This window comes from Cetorhinus maximus, chromosome 5 (genome assembly GCF_964194155.1).
Source record: "Cetorhinus maximus chromosome 5, sCetMax3.hap1.1, whole genome shotgun sequence".
In the NCBI taxonomy this organism is placed as follows: domain Eukaryota; kingdom Metazoa; phylum Chordata; class Chondrichthyes; order Lamniformes; family Cetorhinidae; genus Cetorhinus; species Cetorhinus maximus.
In genome coordinates this window covers 34,083,992-34,108,950 of record NC_135883.1, presented here as the reverse complement: position 1 = coordinate 34,108,950, position 24,959 = coordinate 34,083,992, and the positions used below count along the sequence as shown (strand labels likewise).

Below are 24,959 nucleotides of genomic sequence, written 5' to 3'. Positions count from 1 at the left end.
ACCTGCTGAGTATTTCCAGCATTTCCTGTTTTTATTTCAGAGTCCCAGCAACCAAAGTATTTTGCTTTTTTATCAGGGCACAATACTTGTGCTTCTGACATGGCTGTATAATGAATGTATAGTAGCCTATGGGAAATCTGTGGTCATCTGATATCCCAGTGCAAATTCTCCAAGTCTTTCTCTGACTCCAAGAAGTAGGTGGTTCAATTTAGTGAGACACCTTGTCCTTGTTTACAGTTACCTCTAGCTGAACACAGTTGTTAAATCCCCCCCTAAACAGAAATGGTAAAAAGTTGGTTTCTGTATAAAATGGATTTTTTTTTAGTAAATTCCTGTGTGTGGCATTTAAAAAAAACTATTACATTTGTTCATTTTAAACAAGCTTATGACTTTTTAAAATACGTATACATTAATTGATACCAATCAATTAATCAATGGGCTAAAATTGCAAAAATGGGGATTTCAGATCTGTGGTGGGAGTTCTTGATTTCAACCAAGTTATCAAAAGAAAGTAATTTCTTCTTCAAAGGTCAATGATCGAATGATCGAGCCACCCAGGGACAGTCCCATGCACCTCTCCATGATCATGGATGCGCATTAGAGGTTGAGATTAAGAACTGATGGAACATTCTAAAGTAAGCTTTACCCTTTATCTAACTAATATTATACCCTTTCCTGTTCAGAGGTTATGTGTTGATACAAAGTGCGAAACTGCCATTCTAATGTTGAGCACAAAAGTTCATAATCACTACATACATGTCTTAAGTGGACTGCAAAAAGCCAAAGAAAATGTGAGAGTCTGGAAGAAAGACAGGAAATGAAAACACCAGAACGTGTGTGCGCGTGTGTCTGTGTGTGTTACAACTGAGAACTCAAATAACAAAGTGGTTCATGTTCTTTACTGGCATCTATCCCAACACGTCACCTCTAAGCGCATGCATCATATCTGAATAATTGAGATCTTTCGATCAGGATCCCTGGGTGTGAAATGAAGCAACAGATACAATTGCAGGTGTGATGAGCCCTTTCATGAGGCTTCTGAAAATATTTTGTATCTTCTTCTACAGCAGAATTACATATTGCAAAATTTGGCTAATAATTATCTTTGGAATGGAACAACTGCAATCTTTTTCCTGATCAGCCGTGCCACTGTGTGGGTGGAAGCTCAGGAATATAAATGATTATTTTCTGGTGGTTTGAAAAGAACATTTTCCCAGAAGTGACTGCACCACTTAATCAAGGACAGATCAACTATTTCTTTCATCTTAGTAGGAGTAGTTAACCATTAGTACCAAACAACAATCAGTCAGGTAGAATAGGTAGATAACTCTTCAGTTCTGGTTGTAAATTTTCAGGTGTGTCTGGATCCCCCCAAGTACTGACACTACGGAAACTATGTATTTAAATAACCATTGTAAACATTAATCAATTTAGCAGGAGTTAGGTGTGATGGAAAGCAATAAAAGTAGACAGGTTTTCATTTAAAACAAGAATATAAGGGAGTAGCAAGGCTACAATTTTATGTTAGTTTATTTCCTCTGGTGCATCACAATCCCGACCTGAGAAGGGAGTCAGGCTCTCTCCCTTAGGCTACTTGCCTTTCCTCTGTCATTTACATTTATTTTATAAAATGTATATAAGCATATATTTATATTTATTTTTTCTCTGAAATCTCTGTTGTGAGAAGGAGAATCTTCTAATATCTCATTCACACCCTCTACAGGATGCAAGAGAAAGCCAATCGCTCAATATGTGACTCACTTCTCACCTCTAGCCTCTAATTGTCCCCTACAGTCTTCCTTGTGCTTTTCAGTATTATTTGATCACAGTTCTTCTGGTTTCCACCCTTTCTTGTTCCACCTTTGCTAGACTTCTTTCCTTCCTGTTTCTTGGCTATTTTGTAACTGAAACCTCATTGCACGGGATGATGCCAGGGACGTGAAACTTACAGATGGGATTTTTTTTTAATGAAGTGTGTTGATTGGGTGTATAAGAAAACAATTTCTTCTGGTTAGAGGATCAATGTTGTGGGATCAATGTTTGAAAATTGTTGCTGGGACTGAACAGAACACCTGTGCTGGATGCAGTTCAATGTTCCTGTTAGAATTCCTCTATGCGCAGTGTTGAAACAGGGAAAAGTTGAGACAGAATATTACACAATTTAAAGGTGAAATTGGATAAATATTTGAAGTCGAAGAAGACATTAGACTGCCAGGAGGGCTTGGGGAGTGCAATCAGTTTTGGATTGTTCCAAAAAGGTCTGGCGCAGATATGATGTTCCAAATGGCTATGTTCTATGCTGTGGCTTTCCATGGTTCTCTCGTTGTGACTTTTTCATTTCCAGGGCTTCAAAATTGTGAAACACTTTATTTTCCTCAGCCATTTGTTCTTCATACAATATACAGACTTTTTAAAATCAAAATTTGGCATCTTCTAATTCCTTAAACCTGATTTGCTTGTTCCCTCCTACATGTTTTAACTGTGGTGATTTTTTTGCAGTATGGAACATGTCCTTTAATTTAGTTTCTTGTTAAAAATGGCTTCTGGCACTCACACTAACTCTAAAATGAGAATAAATGAAACAAGAAAAGGCCATTCACTCCATCATACTCACTGCTTCCGCAGAACCTGATTAGCCTACTCCATCATAGACACTACTTAAATTTAATCTCCGTAAGGAAAGTTCTGTAAAATTTCTCCATGACTTCCAAAGGTAATCAAGCAAAACTCTAGGAGATCTGTGCATTTCCACATCTCTAGCAACTGCGAGATGTCAAAGGAGCATTTCTTTTGTGAAGGTTGAAAGACTGCACTCTCAGATATCAGAAAGCTCATTAAAGGTTATAAAATATTTACAAATTAATACTTTTTAAAAACGCAGAATCTTTTACCTTCCTTATCTCAGTGCTCAAAACATTATCCTTCCTGCCACCATTCCAAAAATAGAATTAGGCATAAACGTACAGTGTATGAGTTACTAAGCAACAGTGACCAATGGTATAGATATTCATGGTGCATATTTCTTCCATGACAGTGCTACTCCAGAACACGTATCAGTGATTTCACACCTTCTAATATCAGTGAATCGATACCTTAGTTTGTCAAAGATCACTTAAAGATAAAAAGCTCTGTGACTGTGTCGAAGATTAACAACTACAGTCGCGGTCTTGAGTACGTGAAGTAGGTATTAGTCATTCTGAATGAAAAGAGATTTGCAGTGAAACTGGCCTGTTCTCTGATTGTACAGATGTGGATTAGTTCTTTATTTATAATTGTTATCTGCTTCAGGAGAGTCCTTCTCAAACTGGGTTCAGTGGCAAAAATGTGGTAACTAAATTTGATTAAAGGAAAGCAAGCTTAATGATTTGCTTCTTATGTCCATGTAAGGCATGTGGTAGACTTTGGAGCATGTTTTGCAAGATAGTTAAAGAGGTCTGCAGAGCATGACTCGCACCCCCTCTGTAGCTTTCACTTATGTTTAAAGCAGTTTACATGCTGTTAAATCATGTCAATGTTGCAGTTTTTATAACATTGTTTCACTCCTTCAGAGAGTAGGAATGAAGATAAAACTTTGTACTTGTATTACTTTGCTATAAAGAAAATCATATTTTTTGGAGTGGAGATTAATTTCAACAGTGCGCCGTATGTGTAATGCTCCCGGTCTTTGCTCCTGAGTTTCCAGTCAACCACAGAACCAGTACCCTAGGGTGAACAGTGAATACTGAAATCAGGCGATTCTAACAGAAAGCACTGGAAATACTCAGCAGGACTCAGCGTTTCTAAAAGAGACCAGTATTTTGAAACCCTGATATCTTCATCAGAGATGGTTGCAGAAAGAGCTATATCAGGGATAGAGTGGGTAAGAATTTATTAATTTTCAGGATGTAGGCATTGTTGGTAAGGGTGGCATTTATTGTCCATTCCTAATGTCCTTGAGAGGGTGGTGAGCAGCCTTTTTGGACTCCTACAGTCTGTGTGGTAAAGGTGCTCCCTCGATGCTGATAGGTAAGGAGTTCTAGGATTTTGATCCAGTGATGATGAGGGAACGGTAATATGTTTCCAAGTCAGGTCTGTGTGTAACTTAGAGGGGGACCTGGAAGTTATCATGCACCTGCTGCCCTTGTCCTTCTGGGTGGTTAAGGTTGCAGATTTGGGACGTTATGTCATTAATGAATATTACTGGGTTGCACTGCTGGTATTGTTCAAAGTGCCAAGCCAACATTCTCTTGGGCGAATTCATGTTTTGAACAGTCTCAAATCATTTTGGGGCAGGGAGTGTATAAGGTGGGAAAGCGACAACACAATAATAACAAGAAGAGAAACAGTCTGAGTGAAAGTGAATAAGGGTAAGGAAAACCAGGAGAGAAGAGAGAGGGAGTTGAGAACAGAAGACAAGGATTGAAAGAAGCAAAGAAAGGGAAGTCCACTGACAAGAATGAAGTTGAGAGAGAGAGAACTGTTGGAAAAAATGCGAAAGTGAGTAAAATGCAATGGTTTAAAATACGATAAGAGAGCTCTGGTTAAACAACCCTTTGGAACTTTTTTTTCCTTTGGCCCTCGGCTGTGGGAAGAATTTTAAAACAACCAATGGTCGGAAGGGTAGTCGGAGCCTTTGCATTGTTTGCCCAGGGCCAGTACTTAGTGTGAGTCGAAATAAATCATCAGGGGGAATGGATGCTGGTGACAGCAACTGACTCCCAACACTGAGCGGCTGCAACAAGTCAGGAGTGGGACTAAGGACAAGCAAGCGAGGCGGCGCACAGCCAGCACAGGACATCCATTGCACACAGTTAGAGTAAGTGAGTTCAGCGACTACTCTTTACTTCGATATTTTCCCACCTCTTCTGTTACATCTCTGCCTTTCCCCTCTCTCTCCCTCTTTCACTCTCACTTGTATTGTTCGAAGGGCAGGACTGTGTGTCCATGAACCTGCACCCCCCACACTTTCCATGTTAACAAAACTAGACCCCCTTTTGTCACCCAGCAAACTCCCATTGCGTGTGTGTACTGAAAAGAAAATACACCCCCCCAAAATGGGGCGGCTATTAAAAGCGACCCTCGAGGTACAGGATTGCATATCTTTAAGGAGTTGATCTAACACATCAGAATGTGTGGAGCGCAGTTAATTCCATCGCAGTTCCCCAATACCACCAAATTTCCGCTAAGTATAAAGGAATGATGGTGCAATTGCCACCCCGCTGTGTGTCTGACACCTGTCGCAGTTAGAAGTGAATCCGAAAACCTTTTAAGTTCTTTTAAGCAGAAAAGGAACGAAAGGACACTACCTTGTGAAGTGGTTTTATCGTGAAGTTATACAAGTGGATCTACAGTGGATGCCCCACCATCCGCAGCCATTAGCTTAGCTACTAACTTCAGTTAATATCTCATGATTCTGTGTACAGACCTACATTTTCCCTTCGTTATCATTTAATTCAACTGATTAGACACTTCCCTTTTTTAAGCACGAAAAGCTTCAAAAAAATTATCCAGGGTGGAAGATAAATAGACTTTTGTTTCATGCAGCACCTGAAAATAATTGCTGGAAGCAGATTCCGGAATAATTTCCAAATGGGAATTCGTTAGTCACTTGAAAAGGAGAACTTTGTATGGCTGTGGGCAAAGAGGACAGTGGGAAGAATGGGTTCGTTCTTTCAAAGGGCTGGCTCAGACATGATGGGATGAATGGCCTCGCGTTGTATGATAAGATTCTAGTAAATGATCAGGAGTAAACTGCAATATGATGAAGGGATTGGGATGTGTCGTAAAATACATGAACAAAATGTGATTTCTGTATGACTGGTGGAATCCCTATAGCCCAGATGAGACCTAAAAAGCGTTTAAAGGATAGGGATTCTTGTTCATATTTCTGACACATAAAGCTCATGGTCTGTTTGATGCATTGGAGCCTTTATCTAAGTGGTGCCCTATAATGCAACACCTTTTGGGATGTAGAACTCACAAGGTTGGGGGATAGGTGAATGGGGGCAGTTTGGGGCTAGGGGGGTGGGAATGAAGTTCCACTGTGCCCTGTGCATTTGCGAATTAGTTCACTTTAAACTCCTGTTTATGGTCTTTTAATTCTGTTAGCCATTGGTTTATGTTAATTGCATTAAAGGTGATTAAAATTGCGTAGACAAGGGTATAACATCAAGAATGTTGAACGTACATAATTAATTCATGAATTATACAATGTTTACTATCTACTACAGACAGTAAATTTTATTTCAACTTGTATATCTCCAAGTTTATAATAAGGAATGTATGTTGGATAATTAGAATTTTGCAGCACAGAAGATGGTCATCCAATTGTTGGATACATTTAACAGTAATGAAACCTAACTAAATAATGCTCAAGTGATTAAATTCTGTATATAGGTAAAATGCCGTGGTCAGCAAAGTAAATAGCACCACAAGTAAGAGTGAGCAGACAATCTGTTAAGGATGTTGCCATCCTGGAATGATTAAGCTCAGTTTCATGAGCGATTGAATGATAGAAGAGTTAGTCTTCCAAGGCCAAAGGGAATGGTGACAGGACAAGAAAAGAAATAAAAGATGTGCCTTTGTTTCCTTTCTTGCCCCATCACTAATCCCTTTGCCTCCAGAGGACTGACTCCAGACTTTCACCCTGTCACAGACCTTTTTGTCCCACCCCTTGCTCAAAACCTTTTTTTCATTCCTAACTTTTCCCTGTTCTGCTGAAAGGTCACAGACTTGAAACATTAGCTCTGCTTCTCTCTCCACAGATGCTACACCATGGCCTGCTGAGTATTTCCAGAATTTTCTGTTTCTATTTCAGCTTTCCAGCATTCATAGTTTTCTGTTTTTTGATCAGTTTCATGAACCTTTTTTACTGTATATTTCAGTGGGAAAGAAAGCTAAATTCAGTGAGTGGGCTTATTTGCCTTCTGGCAGGTTTCTCGACCTGTGGCAAGGGATGGTTTGTGCCTGTGATGGAAGGATTTGAATTGAGTGCCATTGTAACATGAGATTTGAGTGACAGTGTCCATTGGGTTCTATTTTCACTCCTTGTTACTGTCATCAAAAGGTAAAAGATTCTTTACCTTTACTGCAATATTTTGAGGTTCAAAATTATAATCACTATTGATGTTCCTTCTGGCTTCAGTTGAGATTTTTGGTGCTCCAAACATGTCCAATGGGGAATAAATCAAATATTTAAATGATTAGTGATAGAGTGTGAGACTTATGCCATGGACATTTTGAAGTGCTACATTTTATTGCCCATAATTGTTTATGCTTTTATGTGGGTGTGTGTATTTCTTACCCTTGGAGTGAGTGAGTCAATCTTAAATAACCAAAAAATTTAAAAAAGGAAAAAGGTTAGTTTTTTTTTTCACATCTTGCCCTGGAGGTCACTACAAAAAGCTACATTTCACTTACTCTCACTCACACACACAACTAGGTACAGATGAAGATAAAACAATACTTCAGAAAAATGGAATGGATTTCAGTGTCTGTTTTGATGCAGGCCTTTGTTTTATTGTCATGTTGTCTGAAGTGAAGGCATTGAATTTGCAGAGACACGTCAGCAATTGCGATGGTTTCTTAGTTGATCTTCCAGAGGTTGGTTTCACAGGTATACTTGAAGATGGAATGAGATGGGGGGGGGGGGGGGGGGGGGGGAGAGGAAGTTCTTTATATCTCTTTCAGGGAACTGCTGTGTGGCCCTGGTTGATTACAGCAGTTCAATGACTGTGCTGTTTGGTCCCTCTCTCCCTGTGTGATGAGCTTCTGTCATGGAGTTCTGTCTGCTTGTAGTAGTTTTCTATATTGTGAACAGGGAGTAAAGATTGCCACTGTATCATGTGACCCTGTAACAAATGCCAAGTCATCTTCCAAATAAGGTAAATTATGATAATTTTAATCAGTCTGAATCTTGCTTCCCATATTCTGTGGCAGCTTTTCACACTTTAAAGTTTCTTATCAATCAATGTCTTTGTGCATGAAGGGAAATGATCAAAGTCAGTGGTGTCTGTTTACATTTGATCGAGCACTCATTGAATTCCAAATGTCTCTCCTGTCTGAGAATGCATCCTTCTGTCACCTTGTGAGATAAGAGAGAATGGTTGAAATCCACAACAGTTGTCATATGATCTATCTATTTTTGACTTACAATTCTTTTAAAAAAAATGTAGCCTTTAAAATATAGCTTTCCCTTTAAAATATAGTTTTCCCAATTTGTAGTAGTATCATGTCGCTTACAAGTGAATTTTAAAATTTGGTAATTCTATTTTTCTTGGTTTTGTTTTCCTTGTCTAGGTGTCCCGTCATTCAATACAGCTTAACTTGGCTGAGGAAGCAATCAGAGACAGTCTGCTTCTGAGTCACTGCCAGTTTTGTTCTGAAGGTGGCCACCAGGAGGTGCATGAGAGCAACTCAGGTGGGTTTGTCCTAGAATTTCTCTGCCTTCCTATGAGGATACAGCTCAAACTGGGAACTTGAATCCACCACTTCATGCTGTATCAACAAATTATCGACATCCTTTTGTTGGTCTTTAAAAGTATGAACTCAATTTCATGGTCATCAGGGCAGCACAGTGGGCTGGTATGATGTGAGCAAGTGCTCATGAATTGTTGTGTAATATAGCAGTGGTCCTTTTGTAGGGAATTACTAAGCAGAGCAACTGAAGAGGAAAGTGCAGGACTGCAAGGCATCAAGAACTGAGCGGAGCTCCTGCCCTTGGGCAGATCACCACCACTAAGCAGAGATCAGGCATTTCCCTACAAGAAGGAAAACAAAATCAGGATCAGCAGAAACAGAGTAACATTGAAAAAAATAGGTTTTTCGATTTAACTATTTTCACACCAAACATACCGTTCTGACAGTAATCCACATGCCCATGGGCAGCAGTCCACATATCTCTTATACCATATGTGAGTCTGGCCATTGGTAGGTTAAATACCTTAAATTCCCTATCGCTTTAGGTAACCTTGAAATTGAAGCATCCATTACCTGGGTTAATCTTTTGCACTTCGTAGCATTGTTAATGGAGTGCCATTAGCGGAGGCCTGGGAATAGGTATAAGGCCTTTCCTCTTGATTTAAAGAGGATATGTGGGGAGACTAATGTGACAGGATTAATTAATGACCTCAGAGTGAAGGCACCCCTAGGTAGCAGCGACCACAATATGATTGAAGTTTAGATCCAGTTGGAAAGGGAGAAGAGTGGGTCTGAGACTAGTATTTTAAACTTAAATAAGGGCAACTTTGTGGGCATGAAAGCTGAGCTAGCTGAAGTTAACTGGGATAAAAACAAAAAACTACTGCGGATGCTGGAAATCCAAAACAAAAACAGAATTACCTGGAAAAACTCAGCAGGTCTGGCGAAACCTGCTGAGTTTTTCCAGGTAATTCTGTTTTTGTTTTGAAGTTAACTGGGATACTAGGCTAGGGGATAGATCAATAGAGAAGCAGTGGCAGACATTTAAGGGGATATTTCAGAATACTCAGAATAAGTATAATAGAAAAGTTCTAAGGAGAGGACCCATCATCCATGGTTAACTAAATAAGCTAAGGAAAGCATCAAACTTAAAGAAAACGCATATAACTATGCAAAGATGAGTGGCCGGTCAGATGATTAGTTAGAATATAAAGGACGGCAGAGAATGACTAAAGGTTAATCAACAGAAAGAAATTAGAGTATGAGAGGAAGCTAGCTAGAAATGTAAAAACCAATAGCAAGAGTTTCTACAGGTATTTAAACAGGAAAAGAGTAAGTAAAATGTGTGTTGGTCCTCTAGAGAATGACAATGGGCAATTAATAGTAGATAATAAGGAAATGGCAGAAGAAATGAACAAATATTTTGCTTCTGTCTTCACTGTAGAGGATACAGAAAACATTCCAGTAATAGCTGTAAATCAAGAGGTGGAAGGGAGAGGGGAACTTGGTGAAATTGCAATCACTCAGGAAGCGGTACTGAGCAAATTGATGGAACTGCAGGCTGACAAGTCTCCAGATGGACTTCATCCTAGGGCCTTAAAAGAGGTGGCTAATGAGGTAATAGATGAGTTGGTGTTAATTTTCCAAAATTCCCTAGATTCTGGAAAGGTTCCATTGGACTGTAAAGTAACAAGTATAATCCTTCTATTCAAGAAGAGAGGGAGGTAGAAAACAGGAAACTATAGGCCACTTAGCTTGACATCTATAGTGGGGAAAGTGTTAGAATTGATCATTAAGGAGGTTATAGTTGGACACTTTAGAAAAACTCGAGGTAATTGGGAATACCCAGCATGGTTTTATGAAAGGGAAATCATGTTTAACCATTTACTGGAGTTCTTTAAAAGAGTAACATGTGCTGTGGATAAGGGGGAGGAGGGTGCTGTAGATGTGCTGTACTTGGATTTCCAGAAGGCATTTGATAAGGTGCCACATCAAAGGTTACTGCAGAAAATAAAAGCTCATGTTGTAGAGGGTGACATATTAGCATGGATAGAAGATTGGCTGGCTGGTAGAAAATAGAGAGTATGCATAAATCAGTCTTTTTCTGATTGGCAGGATGTGACAAGTAGGGTCCCACAGGGGTCTGTGCTGGGGTCTCAACTTTTTACAATTTATATCAATTACTTCGATGAGGAGAGTAAAGGCATGGTAATTAAATTTGCAGGTCACACAAAAATAGGTAGGAATTTTGTTGCATTGAGGACATGAGGAGGTTGCAGACAGATATAGATAGGTTGAGTGAGTGAGCAAAAATCTGGCAGATGGTGCATAATTTGGGAAACTTTGAAGTTGTTCACTTTGGTGGGAAGAATAAAAAAGCAGAGTATTACTAAAACTGCAGAATTCCAAGGTTCAGAGGGATCTAGGTGTTCTAGTACATGAGTCACAAAAAGCTAGTATGCAGGTATGGCAAGTAATTACAAAGGTTAAAGGGATGCTATCCTTTATTGCGAGACGAATTGAACATAAAAGGAGGGATATTATGCTTCAGAGTAACAGGGCATTGGTGAGACCACATCTCGAATATGTGTGCAGTTTTAGTCTCCTTATTTAAGGAAGGATGTAAATGCTTTGGAGGCGGTTCAGAGGAGGTTTATTGGATTGATACACAGAATAAGCGGGTTGTTTTATGAGGAACGGTTAGACAGACTGGGCTTGTTTCCACTGGAGTTTAGAAGAGTGAGGGGTGACTTGATTGAAGTATATAAGATCCTGAATGGTATTGACAAGGTAGATGTGGAAAGGATGTTTCCACTTGTGGGTGAACCCAGAACAAGGGGCTACTGTTTTAAAATTAGGGGTCGCCCTTTTAGGACAGAGATGAGGTGGAATTTTTGTCTCAGAGGATTGTGCGACTTTGGAATTCCCTTCCTCAGAAGTTGGTGGAGGCAGGGTCATTGAATATTTTTAAGATGGAGGTAGATAGATTCTTGTTAAGCAAGGGAATCAAAGGTTATCGGGGGTAGATTGGAATGTGGAACTCAACACACAAACAGATCAGCCATGATATTATTGAATGGTGGAGCTGTCTCTAGGGGCCAAACTGTTCCTACTTCTTATATTCGTCTGATTTTAGGTGAAAAATAATTATAAATAACTTAAAGATTAAAATAAACAGTGAGCTGAAAGTAACCATGCAGTTAAATTATTTTTCTTTTGCATCAAAATCTAATTTGAAAAACAATGTTTAAAAAAAACTATAATCATGAAAGCATTTTAGCATCCAACTCTTCCAAAACCCTGTTGCCTGTTCTGCTTGCTCTGAACTTGCACCAAGTCCCCGGTCATCTGTCACCTCTGTGCTCACTGACATTTGGCTCCCAGTCCAGTGACACCTCAAATTTAAGTTCTCATCCTTGTTTTCAAACCACTCCATGGCTTTGTCCCTCCCTATCTCTGTTACCTCCTCCAGCTGTATAATCCACTGAGAACCCCCATGTTCCTCCAATTCTGGGCTCTTGTACCTCCCTGATTATGCTTACCTCCCCATTGTCAGCTGTGCATTCAGCTGTTTAGGCCCTTAGCAATGGAAATCCTTAAACCTCTACTTCTCTAGCTCAACTTTCTTCAACTAGTCCCCAACCGAATTGTAGCAATAATTGTACAGTTACAGAATTATATGGCTATAAAATTCTCCTCAGCAATTTAAGGGAGGTAGTGGTGTAGTGGTATTGCCATTGGACTTGTAATCCTGAGACCCAGGGTAACGCCCTGGGGACCTGGGTTCGAATCCCATGGTAGATGGTGGAATTTGAATTCAATAAAAATATCTGTAATTAAAAATCTAATCATGACCATCTGTCAATTGTCATAAAAACCCACCTGGCTCACTAATGCCCTTTAGAGAAGGAAATCTGCTGTCCTCAGCAGGTCTGGTCTACATGTGGTTGGCTCTTAACTGAAATGGCCTAGCAAGCCACTCAGTTGTATCTAATCACTAAAACATCAATAAGGAATGAAACCAGATGGACCAGCTGACATCAACCTAGGCAAATGGCAAACTCAGCCCTGTCGACCCTGCAAAGCCCTCCTTACTAACTTCTAGAGGATTGTGCCAAAATGGGGAGAGCTGTCTCACAGGAATCATACCTTACAGATAATGTCCCAGACACCACCATAAGAGACACCACCCGCAGAGGTTGCGGCACAGTGTTATACAGTCTGGGAGTCCTCAACATTGACTCTGGACCCCGTGAAGTCTCATGGCACCAGGTCAAACATGGACAAGGAAACTTCCTGCTGGTTACCACGTACCTTTCCCCCTCAGCTGATGAATCAGTACTCCTCCATGTTGAACACCACTTGACTGAAACACTGAGGGTGGCAAGGATGTACTCTGGGTGGGCGATTTCAATGTCCATCAGCACAAGTGGCTTGGTAGTACACTATTGATCGAGCTGGCTAAGTCCTAAAGGACATAGCTTCCAGACTGGACCTGTGGCAGATGGCGAGAGAACCAACAAGAGGGGGAGACACGCTTGACCTCATCCTTACCAACCTGCCTGCTGCAGATGCATCTGTCCATGACAGCATTGGCAGGAGTGGCCAATGCACAGTCTTTGTGGAGACAAAGTCCTGTCTTTACATTGAAGAAACCCTCCGTCGTGTTCTGTGGCATTACCACCACGCTAAACGGGATAGATTTTGAACCGATCTAGCAACTCAAGACTGGGCAACCATGAGGTGCTGTGGGCCATCGGCAGTAGCAGAATTCTACTCCAACACAATGTGTAACTTCATGGCCCAGCATATCCCACACTCTACATTACCACCAAGCCAGGGGATTAACCCTGGTTGAATGAAGAGTGCAGGAGAGCATGGCAGGAGGAGCACGAGACATACCTAAAAATGAGGTGTCAACCTGGTGAAGCTACAACACAGGATTACTTGTGTGCCAAATAGCATAAGCAGCAAGTGATAAACAGAGCTAAGTGATTCTACAACAAATGGATCAGATCTAAACTCTGCGGTCCTGCCACATCCAGTCATGAATGGTAGTGGACAATTAAACAACTCACTGTAGGAGGATGCTCCACAAATATCCCCATCTTCAACAATGGAGGAGCCCAGCACATTAGTGCAAAAGATAAGGCTGAAACATTTGCAATAATCTTCAGCTAGAAGTGCCGAGTGGATGATCCATCTCGGCCTCCTCTGGAGGTCCCCAGCATCATAGATGCCAATTCGATTTACTCCACATCATATCAAGAAATTGCTGATGACACTGGATACTGCAAAAGCCAAGGGCCCTGACAAAATTCCGGCAATAGTACTGAAGACTTGTGCTCCATGTCACGACTCACTGGGGATAGTGCGCTGTAATATCAAGCCCCACTGTTCCCCGAGCCATAATAAACGTGAAAAGTTAGACCAAACCACCAGATTGCCCCAATTCTACCTAACTGTTTAATTTAGGTTAACAGAATACGAGCACCAGGTTTGTAAACTTAATAAGTAAATAACTGTTTATTGAACAAACTGTCTTTAACCAGTGGCAAAAGAAAGAAATATGAACTGCTAATTTCTAACTCTATAACCTAAACTCTACCGTTTCTTAAATCCTTATACACACACATACAAGACACATAAGACATAAAATTTATGGGTTTTGAGGGTGGGATAAAACAGTTCAATAGCACCAATCCTGAGTACAGGATTCGATGGGTTGATTTTGATCACTGTCTTCCAAATTCCTTTCAGTTCTTGTTGATGACACGAGGTGGTCTTCCAGTAATTTCAATATTTAGTTCACTGGTTGAGAACTTGCTTTTCAATGTCTCTAACAGTGGTTTTCCCCTTTTCCTTTTTCCAGGGGTTTTCAAAGAGAGAGAGCAGGTTATAGAGATATGAGAAGAAAGGTCAGCGAGCTATTATTGTGGAATTACTGGAATCTTCCATACACAGGAGAAAGAGGTTTATGGGCTTGTTCCTTTCAGGCTAGGAGCTATTCAGCTGCACTGCCCTCACACAAAACCCTGGTCACCTGGCCAGGAGCCAATTAAAATGCTGTTCTCAGGCAGGTCCCTTGATCCAGGACTTCTTTCTGGCACCATCCTATCTTTCATGGAATACCCTGTTCCTGGACTGCAACATTGTATATATCTCTCATTCTGCTCTAGTGGACATGTCTTTCAAACCATAATTCCAATCCACAGTCCAACAGAAAGAAAAAATGTTCCCTACACCCAGAACTTGCTGCGCCCCTAGCCAAGTTGTTCCAGTACAGCTGCAACACCGCCATTGACCTGACAATGTGGAAAATTGCCCAGGTACATCCTGTACACAAAAAGCAGGACAAATTCAACCCAGCCAATTACCGCCCCACCAACCTACTCTCGATCATCAGGAAAGTGATGGAAGGGGTCATCAACAGTGCTATCAAGCGGCACTTGCTTAGCAATAACCTGCTCACTGATGCTCAGTTTGGGTTCCGGCAGGGTCACTCAGCTCCTGACCTCATTACAGCCAAAGTTCAAACATAGACAAAAGAGCTGAACTCCAGAGGTGGGATGAGAGTGACTGCCTTGACAACAAGGCAGCATTTGACTGAATGTGACATCAGGGGGCCCTAGCAAAACTGGAGTCAATGGAAATCAGGGGGAAACTCTCTGCTGGTTGGAGTCATACCTAGCACAAATGAAGATGGTTGTGATTGTTGGAGGTCAATCATCTCAGTTCCATGACATCATTACAGGAGTTCCTCAGGATAGTGTCTTAGACCCAATCATCTTCAGCTGCTTCATTAATGACCTTCCTTTCATCACAATGTTCAGCACCATTCGCGGCGCCTCAGATACTGAAGCAGTCCATGTCCAAATGTAGCAAGACCTGGACAATATCCAGGCTTGGGCTGACAAGTGGCAAGTAACATTCGTGCCACACAAGTGCCAGGCAATGACCATCACCAACAAGAGAGAATCCAACCATCGCCCCTTGACATTCGATGGCATTATCATCGCTGAATACTTCACTCTCAACATCCTGTGGGTTACCATTGACCAGAAACTGAACTGAACTAGCCATATAAATACTTTGGCTACAAGAGCAGGTCAGAGGCTAGGAATCCTGAGGTGAGCAATTCACCCCCTGACTCCCCAAAGCCTGTCCACCATCTACAAGGCACAGGTCAGGAGTGTGATGGAATTTGCCCCACTTGCCTGGATGAGTGCAGCTCCAACAACAGTCAAGAAGCTTGACACCATCCAGGACAAAGCAGTCTGCTTGATTGGCACCCCATTCACATACATTCACTTCCTCCACCACTGACATCCTTAGACAGCACCTTCCAAACCCACGACTGCTACTATCTAGAAGGTCAAGCATAGCAGACACATGGGAATGCCGCCACCTCGAAGTTTGCCTCCAAGCCACTCACCATCCTTACTTGGAAATATATTGCCGTTCCTTCACTGTTGCTGGGTCAAAATCCGGGAACTCTCTCCCTGATAGCACTGTGGATGTACCTGCACCACATGGGCTGCAGCAGTTCAAGAAGGCCGCTCACCACCACTTTCTCAAGGGCAATAAGGGATGGGGAATAAATATTGACCTAGCCAGTGATGCTCACATCGATGAATGAATAAAAAATTGATGACACAAATTGGAATAATTCTATCTGATTAATTAATATGTGTGGTGGGCAGTGTCGCCCCATGGGCATTTACTGCTGACAGCAAGTTAAACCAATAAATTAAATTCTTTTCAATGATGTTAATCAGCTTAACTAGTTGTGAATTGAGCCTTTTAAATTACTCCATAGTAATAGCTCTGCTATTGATTTGTGCAGAATGGTATATTTGAAAAAAACAAGGGAGTCATGTTTTGTACAGCAGAAGGTCAGGTAGACTATGGAGGTGATACTGAGATGGCACACCTCCTTTCATCTTTGGAATCACCAATGAATTGATCAAACCTCAAAGCTTGTTGATATAGCAAATGCTATGGTGAAGAAGTTCAGTGAAGTCCAATAAGCTCCTAAAGGTAAGATTGCATTTGAGCATGAGGCTTGCAGAGACTGTGGAGATAGACTTCACAACCGGAGATTGTTCATTCCCATGAAGGAGATGGCATTGGAACTTACATTCATGGAGCAATTATTGGAAGGAGATGCACATTATGAGATAGATGGTGGTGATTCCAGTCAGTGATTTTTATGTTGACTGTGGTCATCAAGGTGAGGCGTGTTAGATTTGTGGGATGGATCTCTTTTGGAACACATTCTCATCACTGATCAGGTTAGGTGCAGTATGCAGATTATGTGCTCTGGCGAACATTGTGCCTCAGTTCTGGTATGGCACACTTCGCTCGACTGACGTAAATTCCTTTTCAATTCCCACACCAGTTGTTCTCTGGCTTTTCTGCATGCAATGCCTATTTAATGTTAATTAATGCTGAATTTGGGTTTGTGGATCCACAAGTAATTTGACTGAGAATGTTCCAATAATTTTACTTTGGAGTGCTTACAGCCAGTGAATAGAGAAAACTTTCATCCCATAAATCTGAGTTAAAATTGAACTCAGATTGTGAAGGTACAATAGCAAGTATCTAATGCACTCCAGCTGCCAGCTCCCTCAGCTAAGTTATTTTATAACACAATGTCGTGTTTCATTGATTGCTTAGGATGTCAACCACATGCAATTTATTTATACTCATATATAACGTGAGTAAACCTCCTCTGGTATTGCGCAAGGGAAATAAGTGTAAACTTAAGGCGAGACAGTGTTCGGAGCTAGGGCATAATTGGACCATTGAATCTCTTTTTTCGTTTATTTATATTCTGTCTTTATTTTCATTATATTATCCTCATTTTATGTTATGTATGTTTTGTTTTGAATGCACATCAAAGGTTATAGCAATTTGGAAAGCCGAGAAGTTCATTTTGAACATGTGGATATTTGCTTTAGTGCAGGCCGAGGAGCTGAAAGATGGAAACCCGAGGTGCTACAGTGCTACCACTAGTGACAGGTAGTGACTACAGTGCAGTAGATTTACATGGACTAATGTCATCGTAAATGTAGATATAGATAACTATAATAGAAAACGTGGACGCAGGAAGTATTTGCAGAAACATATATAACGTTCTCGATGAATGTCAGTAACACATTATAGACAAGATATAATTTACAAAATTGCATGCCCAGCAAGGTCTCTCTCTCACTGGGGTGATGATTTTGTAAACTGCCCCATTAACAATAGCTCAGATCTTGCAGTGAAAATTACATTGAGGCTATCAGCTCTCACTGATACTAAAGTGTAATTTGGATAGCAACTTCCGATTGTTGCATATATTCAATTAAATGTGGAAATAAGGATGATGCTGTTCAAATTGCCCCACTCTTCCAGAAACTTTAATAATATCTCACAGAGACTTTTGTTATGGAAATACATGGAAATGTGTGAGGTTGCTGTACTTACATGATAGATACTCACTGAACATACTAATTGTTTTTAATGGTCTGATAAGTTTGAATTACATTCAAACAACTTTTGGCACTGAAAATTAGTTTTTGCAAGTGTGGACTCATTTCTTCAGATTTTAATTATTGTTGAAGATAAAAAAAATATTAAAATTAAATATTTATTTTGCTTTTAGTCAGTCCCTCTCTTTAATTTGCTCTCTGTAAGGTTTAGCTTTGAATTAGCTATTCCTGCATATCCTTTCATCTTCAGGTTCTGTGGTCTTGATAACAATGGGAAGGTGGGGAAGGAGTGGAGATGGGGAGGCAGTTTGATAGTTGGGAAACCCAGAATGGTGTCCTTCAGACTCTACTGAAATTATTGGAAGGGTCTGATTATCATTTTTTGTCTCTGTTTCTTGGCCACAGCGAACTAGATTGAGAGGCTGGCTGGGTGTCAGGTGGGTAGGTCTTTGGCACGAGGCCACAACTGGGACAAGGAGATTAGTGTTGGAGGAGGCATTGGGCGGAATCATCCCAAACTTGCACAAAGTGTAGTAGCGGGTGTGAAAAATGACATTTTACATGCTGGCTGCAATGGTGGATTTTCGCACCTTATTGTCTGTGAAGACCTATCACAGCAGTTACCCACACCCTCTGCTAGCGCAGAGACACACGCCTCGGTGGGACAAAGATCTAGAGCAGGCTCGGGTTCACGATCTGATGGTCACAGCAAGGATGCATGTCCGCAGCAGGAGGAGGCAGGTTCAGCCAAGCTCCCCAGCACTTGGAGGACTGCTGGGGAAGAGGCATCTGGGAGGCATCTGATTGGCCTCTGGATTCGACCTTCCAACTCATCTTGGAGAATCAGCAGAAGGCAGGGGGTGATCACGCAGAGCTGTTGGAAGCCCTCAACAGACTGGCACGTGAGTTTGAGGAGTGCGTCTGCCTGCTCTCTAATGAAGTGGTGCCCACATATGCGAGGTCTCCATGGGAAGGATGGCGGACGCCATGGAGACCCTGGTTCAGCAGAAAGCAGAGATGCACATAGACCTACACTCCATTGCGGCATCCATGGGTGGGTTCCTGCAGTGGCAATGCGAGAGGGAAATGGGGCACCTTGACATCCCTCCAAATACTCCTTCCTCTCAAGGAGTCAGGCTGGGGCCTTTGGGCATCCAAAGGGAGGAAGGGTGGTAGCTCAACACCCTTGGGTCATCAACTCAGGAATCCCAGAGGCTGTCCACTCCCTCCAAGTCACTTTTGCCTGTGACCCCTTCAACCTCATCCTCTGCCACAGGAGGACAGTCAATACAAGCTGAGGCCCTCAAAGCCTCGGCTCTCCAGAGAATGCACATCAAAGCCATCAGAGGTAACAGGGCCGCCCATTGCACAGGCTGTCTCCACCCCTGCTGCGGATGTCAGGGCAGCACCTAGAAGAAGTGGCAGGCCTAGAAATGTGATGAAATTCTGATCACAATTGGTTGCATGGGTGAACAAATTTTCTCACTTTATAATCTGAAAATATATTCATTTTCACTGAATAATGTGTACTGCTGTCTTTCAGCTTTATTTATAGGCTTCGCGAGTGATTCCACTGCATCTTCCCCACTAGTAGTTCAGCTGGATGCAGCTGGACCACGAGTGATTCTGGAGGGAGAAGTGTGAGTGCATGTGTGCGTATGCGCGTGTGTCAGGGCCTTTCGGAGCCTTGTTCAAGTATTCTCTCATGCACACGGAGCCTTCAACCATCACACTGTCTTGCTGTCCCGAGCATTTTCAATGCTGCTTGCTGGGGTTCTCTTTCACTTGTCCATCTGAGCTGACCTACATCGCCCATTCACCTGTGCCCATCCAACACGAGGCTCTGCTCACTTTCAATTTTGACAACCATGGTCGTGGTCAACTATCTTGTTAGCTCCCCCATCCTTTCCCCTCCCCCAGTCACCATTTTCCTCCATCACTGTGGACCCCCGCAGCCTCATCTCCCACTTCTGCACCATCACTTACCAACCCAAACCCTCATCTTTCCAGGATGTCCAGGTGAATGTGTATGTTCCTTATCTTCCTGAGAATCCCATCCCCCTCCACATTGTCCTCCCAACCTCCTCCTTCCCACCACCAGGGTCTGTGTCTGCCTCCAAGACCCCACCAACCACCCATGCCATCCCTTCTACCGTTACTGATGCACCCTCACCCTCCCACCCTACCTGCTCCCTCTGCCCCCTCTCACTCACCATTCCGTCATACCATGCCCACCCTCAGTTCCTACCGGAGTGAAGAATTGCTGAGGTCACGGCTCCTTGACTCCACAGACCCCTTCCTTGTACGTTCACCTGGACGTGCCTCCCACCTTACTCCCTCCTGAACTCTGACTCCTCCCTACTTTTACTCTGTAGACAAGAAGTAGCTGCACTCTGGTGCGCTTTAAATATGACACCCTGAGTGGAGAAGTGGTGAGGTCACGGCTCATTGATTCCATGGACCCCTCCCTTGCACGTTCACCTGGACATTCCCCCTGCTCCCCACATTTACTCCCTCCTCCACCCTTACTCCTTCCTCCCCCTGACACCTTTCCCTCTCGCTCCCTTATACCTTCCTCCCCCCTTACACCCACCTCCCCACTTACAGTATTCTCCTCTGTTATACCCTCCTCCCCCATACTCCCTCCTCCCCTCTCCCAATATCACTCCCCACCCCACCACACCTTCATACCCCCCCATGCAAACCTCGCCCACCCCTCCACCCCATGCTACATCTTCCTCTCTCACTCATAATTGGACCTTCCTCTCCTACCCCCTTCGCCCATCACCCGTAGCAGCCCATGGCCAAGACCATGATGTTCCAGAGCAGGCTCGAAGCATCAATGGAGATTTCCCATCTTCCAAGAGCTGCTTTGCGGCAGAGTCATGTACATGAGGATCCACCCAGCATGCGATGCATGTGTTCCTCCAGGGTCCGGTAGCTGTAAGGCTCCAGCATCTTCTTCTCCTCTGATGTCCGCGATCTGATCAAGGTCCTAATGGTAAGTCCCGACTTCTGCACGTCACACTCGTACGGTTGTGTCCTGGGCCGGCATGTTTTCCTGCTGGCGTGATGGTAAAGCTGGCATGGGGGAACGATTCCGGTCAGGCCTTACTTTGCATCTAATTAGCGGGATGCAAATGGGGTTTGTGCTGGCCTCCAGCGGGATTGACATTCCACCATGGTGGACACCATCGGGTGATCCCACTGCGCTTTCACACTGGCGTGAAATCAATTTCTGTCCCTCACACCGAATTGTTTCCCTTCCCGCCCACTATGACGCCCGCTGCCAGCGCGACCGGACAGTTCAGCCCATTGATGGGGTGGGGGGTGGTTGGAGAGATCAGAGAGGAAGGTGAGAAGATTGTTAAAGAAGCTGGAAAGAAGGGCATAGATCGCAGGAGAGCCACGGAAAATATCAAAAGGGCATCAGATAGTGGAGAGGGTCGAGGTTCTGTTGCTGGAAAGGTTAATAGGTTTTCTTGAAGGGAGGCTTGGGGGAAGCACTCCTGCTCCTCCAAACCCACATACAGTGCTGGAAAAACACTTAATCTGATCCATGCAGCACTCCTTGCCTTCCTTTAGCTGTTAAGTTTTCAGAAGCCTGGGATGCCCAGCATTAAAGTTGGAAGAGAGAAAATCTGAGGCATGCAGCCTCATTAAAATAATTACATGAGCAATCCACCTCTGGGAGCAGATTGGTCACCTGCCCTCACACCCACTGCACTCCCCCACCACCGACCTGCCTCTGTTTAAACTGGAAGTGGGTGGGTTTGAGGTGGGCTGAGTTCACGTTTGAGATTTATTTATGTTTTTACTTTCCATCTGACCTAAAGCCTCTGATTTTTGTGGTTAAAAGCTACACTCCCCCAACCTTGTGTGTCTCAGTAAGGATTCTGGCTAATGAGATACACTGTTGCTTTTCCCTATTCACACAGATCCCTGATCCCCTGTACAGGATATCATGCTGTTTAGTATGGCTAATAAATACAAATTCCAGTGAAAAAGTCCATCGAAAGTCACTGGGCTAGTGTAATGAACAATGAGCACCAAAATCTGAGCCATTGCCTTTTCTCTTTTATCTTCATTTCATGTTTTATTTTCAAGTAAATGTAACGTAGCTCAACAGTCTTATGAAAAAAATGCTCGAGTTATGATCTTGAGTCCAGGGTCATGTTTTCAGAAATGGCACATCCGTATATCCATGTGGATGATTCATTCATAACTGAAACCATGGCTGAATTCTCAGGAGGAGCTACCAATGCCTTGTCTGTTTTGGCAAAGATGATGATGATTTGGGATAGATACACTGAGACTGTAGAATGCCTTCTAGTTGAGGAGCATAGTATAGTGGACAGCAGAGAAAGCCAGGAGAATATCACCTCAGCTTCATTGTCATCCACAAGGTCACTTAACGAAAGAGAGAAGTTGCACACTTGAAAAACATGAAGGCATACCTATGTTATAGGGGTCGGGTCAGAAATCACTTTCCATCATTATTTAGGTGCATCACATCCTCACAGTTCAAATTGGCTGAGAAAAGTTATCTCAGCGGGCGGACTGTCTCATCAAACTGCTGAGTACATTGCCCATCATCAACCTCTGTCCAACATAGAGCCCTGGCATGTTGTCAACCAGAACTCCTTAGTATCCTTGCATGACCAGCTTAACAAGATAAAAAATACGCTGTAATGTGTTTGAAGGTGCTACCAGCTTGTAATTTTCAAATTTATGTCACCATCTAAACCCTTTGGTGTATTCCATCCTTATGGCACTGACGTGTTTCTTGATGTGTTGCAGCCTTGTTACATGCTCCTAATTATCTATTATCCTTTCGGCTAATTAACAATGATATTGTTCCAGCAGCTCATATTTCAGAATGTCACTTCACTGGAGTGAAGGAGTTCTTTGTTCATATATACTGAAACTTCAGCTGATGATAATTTTATGTTGCAGCCTGGTTATTAACTGATCTCACAGCTGTAAAGTAAACTTATAGAAGTTTCATTACGGCCATCTATTTATAAGGCAATATGTGGTTTTAAATGTATCATTTTAAGGGAATGGGAGGCGATGGCTTAGTAATATTGTTGCTAGACTAGACTACAGACGCAGGGCAATACTCTGGGGACCCGGCTTTGAATTCGGCCATGGCAGATGGTGGAATTTGAATTCAATAAAGATCTGGAATTAAAAGTCTAAGGATGACCATGAAACCATTATTGATTATTTTTGTAAAAACCCACCTGGTTCACTAATGCCCTTTAGGGAAGGAAATCTACTCTCCTTACCTGATCTGGCCTACATGTGACCCCAGACCCACAGCAATTGTGGTTGGCTCTTAAAATTCCCTCTGAACAAGGGCAATTAGGGATGGACAATAAATGCTGGTCTTTCCAGCGACACCCACATCCTATGAGTGAATATTTTTTAAAAAGTCAAAACTTACCTACATATACTTTGTCACATGCAGCCACATCCTCATCACCCCAGGCTTCACTAGCTGCAATAAAAACAAAAAGCTAAAAGCTACTGCGGATGCTGGAAAACCAAAACAAAAACAGAATTACCTGGAAAAACTCAGCAGGTCTGGCAGCATCGGTGGAGAAGAAATCAGTTGACGTTTCGAGTCCTCACGACCCTTCGGTAGAACTGAAGTATAGTTAGGAGAGAGGTGAAATATAAGCTGGTCTAAGGTGGGGGGTGGGGGGAGAGAGAAGTTGAGGGTGGGGTGATTGTGGGGATAAGCAAGCAGTGATAGGAGAAGATAATCAAAAGATGTCACAGACAAAAGGATCAAAGAGGTGTTGAAGGTGGTGATATTATCTAAGAAAAGTGCTAATTAAGAATGGAAGGCAGGATACTCAAGGTACAGCTCTAGTGGGGGTGGGGTGGAAAGACTAACAAAGTTTTAGTTTTAGATTTAAAAATAATGGAAATAGGTGGGAAAAGAAGAATCTATATAAATTATTGGAAAAAAAAATTTAAAAAAAGGGGGAGGGGGGAGAAACGGGGTGGGGATGGGGGGAGGGGGAGTTTAAGATCTAAAGAGTTTAAGATCCACCCCATTTCTCCCCCCTCCCCCCTTTTTTTATTTTATTTTTTTTCAATAATTTATATAGATTCTTCTTTTCCCACCTATTTCCATTATTTTTAAATCTAAAACTAAAACTGTGTTAGTCTTTCCACCCCACCCCCACTAGAGCTGTACCTTGAGTATCCTGCCTTCCATTCTTAATTAGCACTTTTCTTAGATAATATCACCACCTTCAACACCTCTTTGATCCTTTTGTCTGTGACATCTTTTGATTATCTTCTCCTATCACTGCTTGCTTATCCCCACAATCACCCCACCCTCAACTTCTCTCTCCCCCCACCCCCCACCTTAGACCAGCTTATATTTCACCTCTCTCCTAACTATACTTCAGTTCTGCCGAAGGGTGGTGAGGACTCAAAACATCAACTGATTTCTTCTCCACCGATGCTGCCAGACCTGCTGAGTTTTTCCAGGTAATTCTGTTTTTGTTTTCACTAGCTGCAGTCCTGTATAAAGTCCAATTTTTCCAAAATGTCGCTGTTTGAACCTTATCCCACACATAGCCATGCTCATTTTGTACATCTAACCCACTGAAATCCATCGGCTGTCTACTTTTTAGTTTATAAATCTTGCCTTACTTAACCTCCATAACCTTCTCCAGCCCTATGGGCCAGTGTGTGCGCTCTACTCTATTGACTCTAATCTCCTAAAAATTCCTTCACCGCACATACCGCTCGCCTGCCCTCACCCCAGCCCCCAGCCATTGGACCTTGACCCTACAATCTGGAACTCCCTACTTAGAAGCTCTGTTATGCTATCTCTCTTCCAACCCGCAGTGGTCTCCTCAAAACTAACCTCTTTAGCTGTGCCCTCAGTCACTTCCTGAGGCTGTCTTGCAGTGTTCACTATGTTAAAGACACTATAAATGCAAGTAGTAATGCATGTTGTGATGCGATAGCTATGTTGCTAATGTACATGTATGTAAATAACTGACTAAAATATGCAGAGTATGTGGATATTGTGTTTATTAGCATTTCTGAAAGGTG

At 42.4% G+C, this 24,959-nt stretch overlaps 1 protein-coding gene across 8 annotated transcripts in view; it reads left to right on the top strand.

The window, feature by feature from the left end:
* The first annotated feature begins 531 nt into the window (after window positions 1-531).
* dcdc2c (doublecortin domain containing 2C) overlaps window positions 532-24,959 on the top strand; it is a 247,501-nt gene continuing 223,073 nt past the window's right edge. For 6 of the 8 annotated variants that reach the window (XR_013576581.1, XM_078541686.1, XM_078541688.1 and 3 more), the window contains exons 1-2: window positions 3,894-4,795; window positions 8,278-8,398. Coding sequence is in view for 7 of the 8 variants with exons in the window: in XM_078541686.1 (XP_078397812.1) it covers window positions 8,384-8,398 (15 nt within the window). In the remaining variant the exon portion in view is untranslated. Of the gene's footprint in view, window positions 636-3,737; window positions 3,860-3,893; window positions 4,796-8,277; window positions 8,399-24,959 lie in introns of those variants that run through there. The other 2 variants (XM_078541685.1, XM_078541684.1) reach the window with 2 other exon arrangements.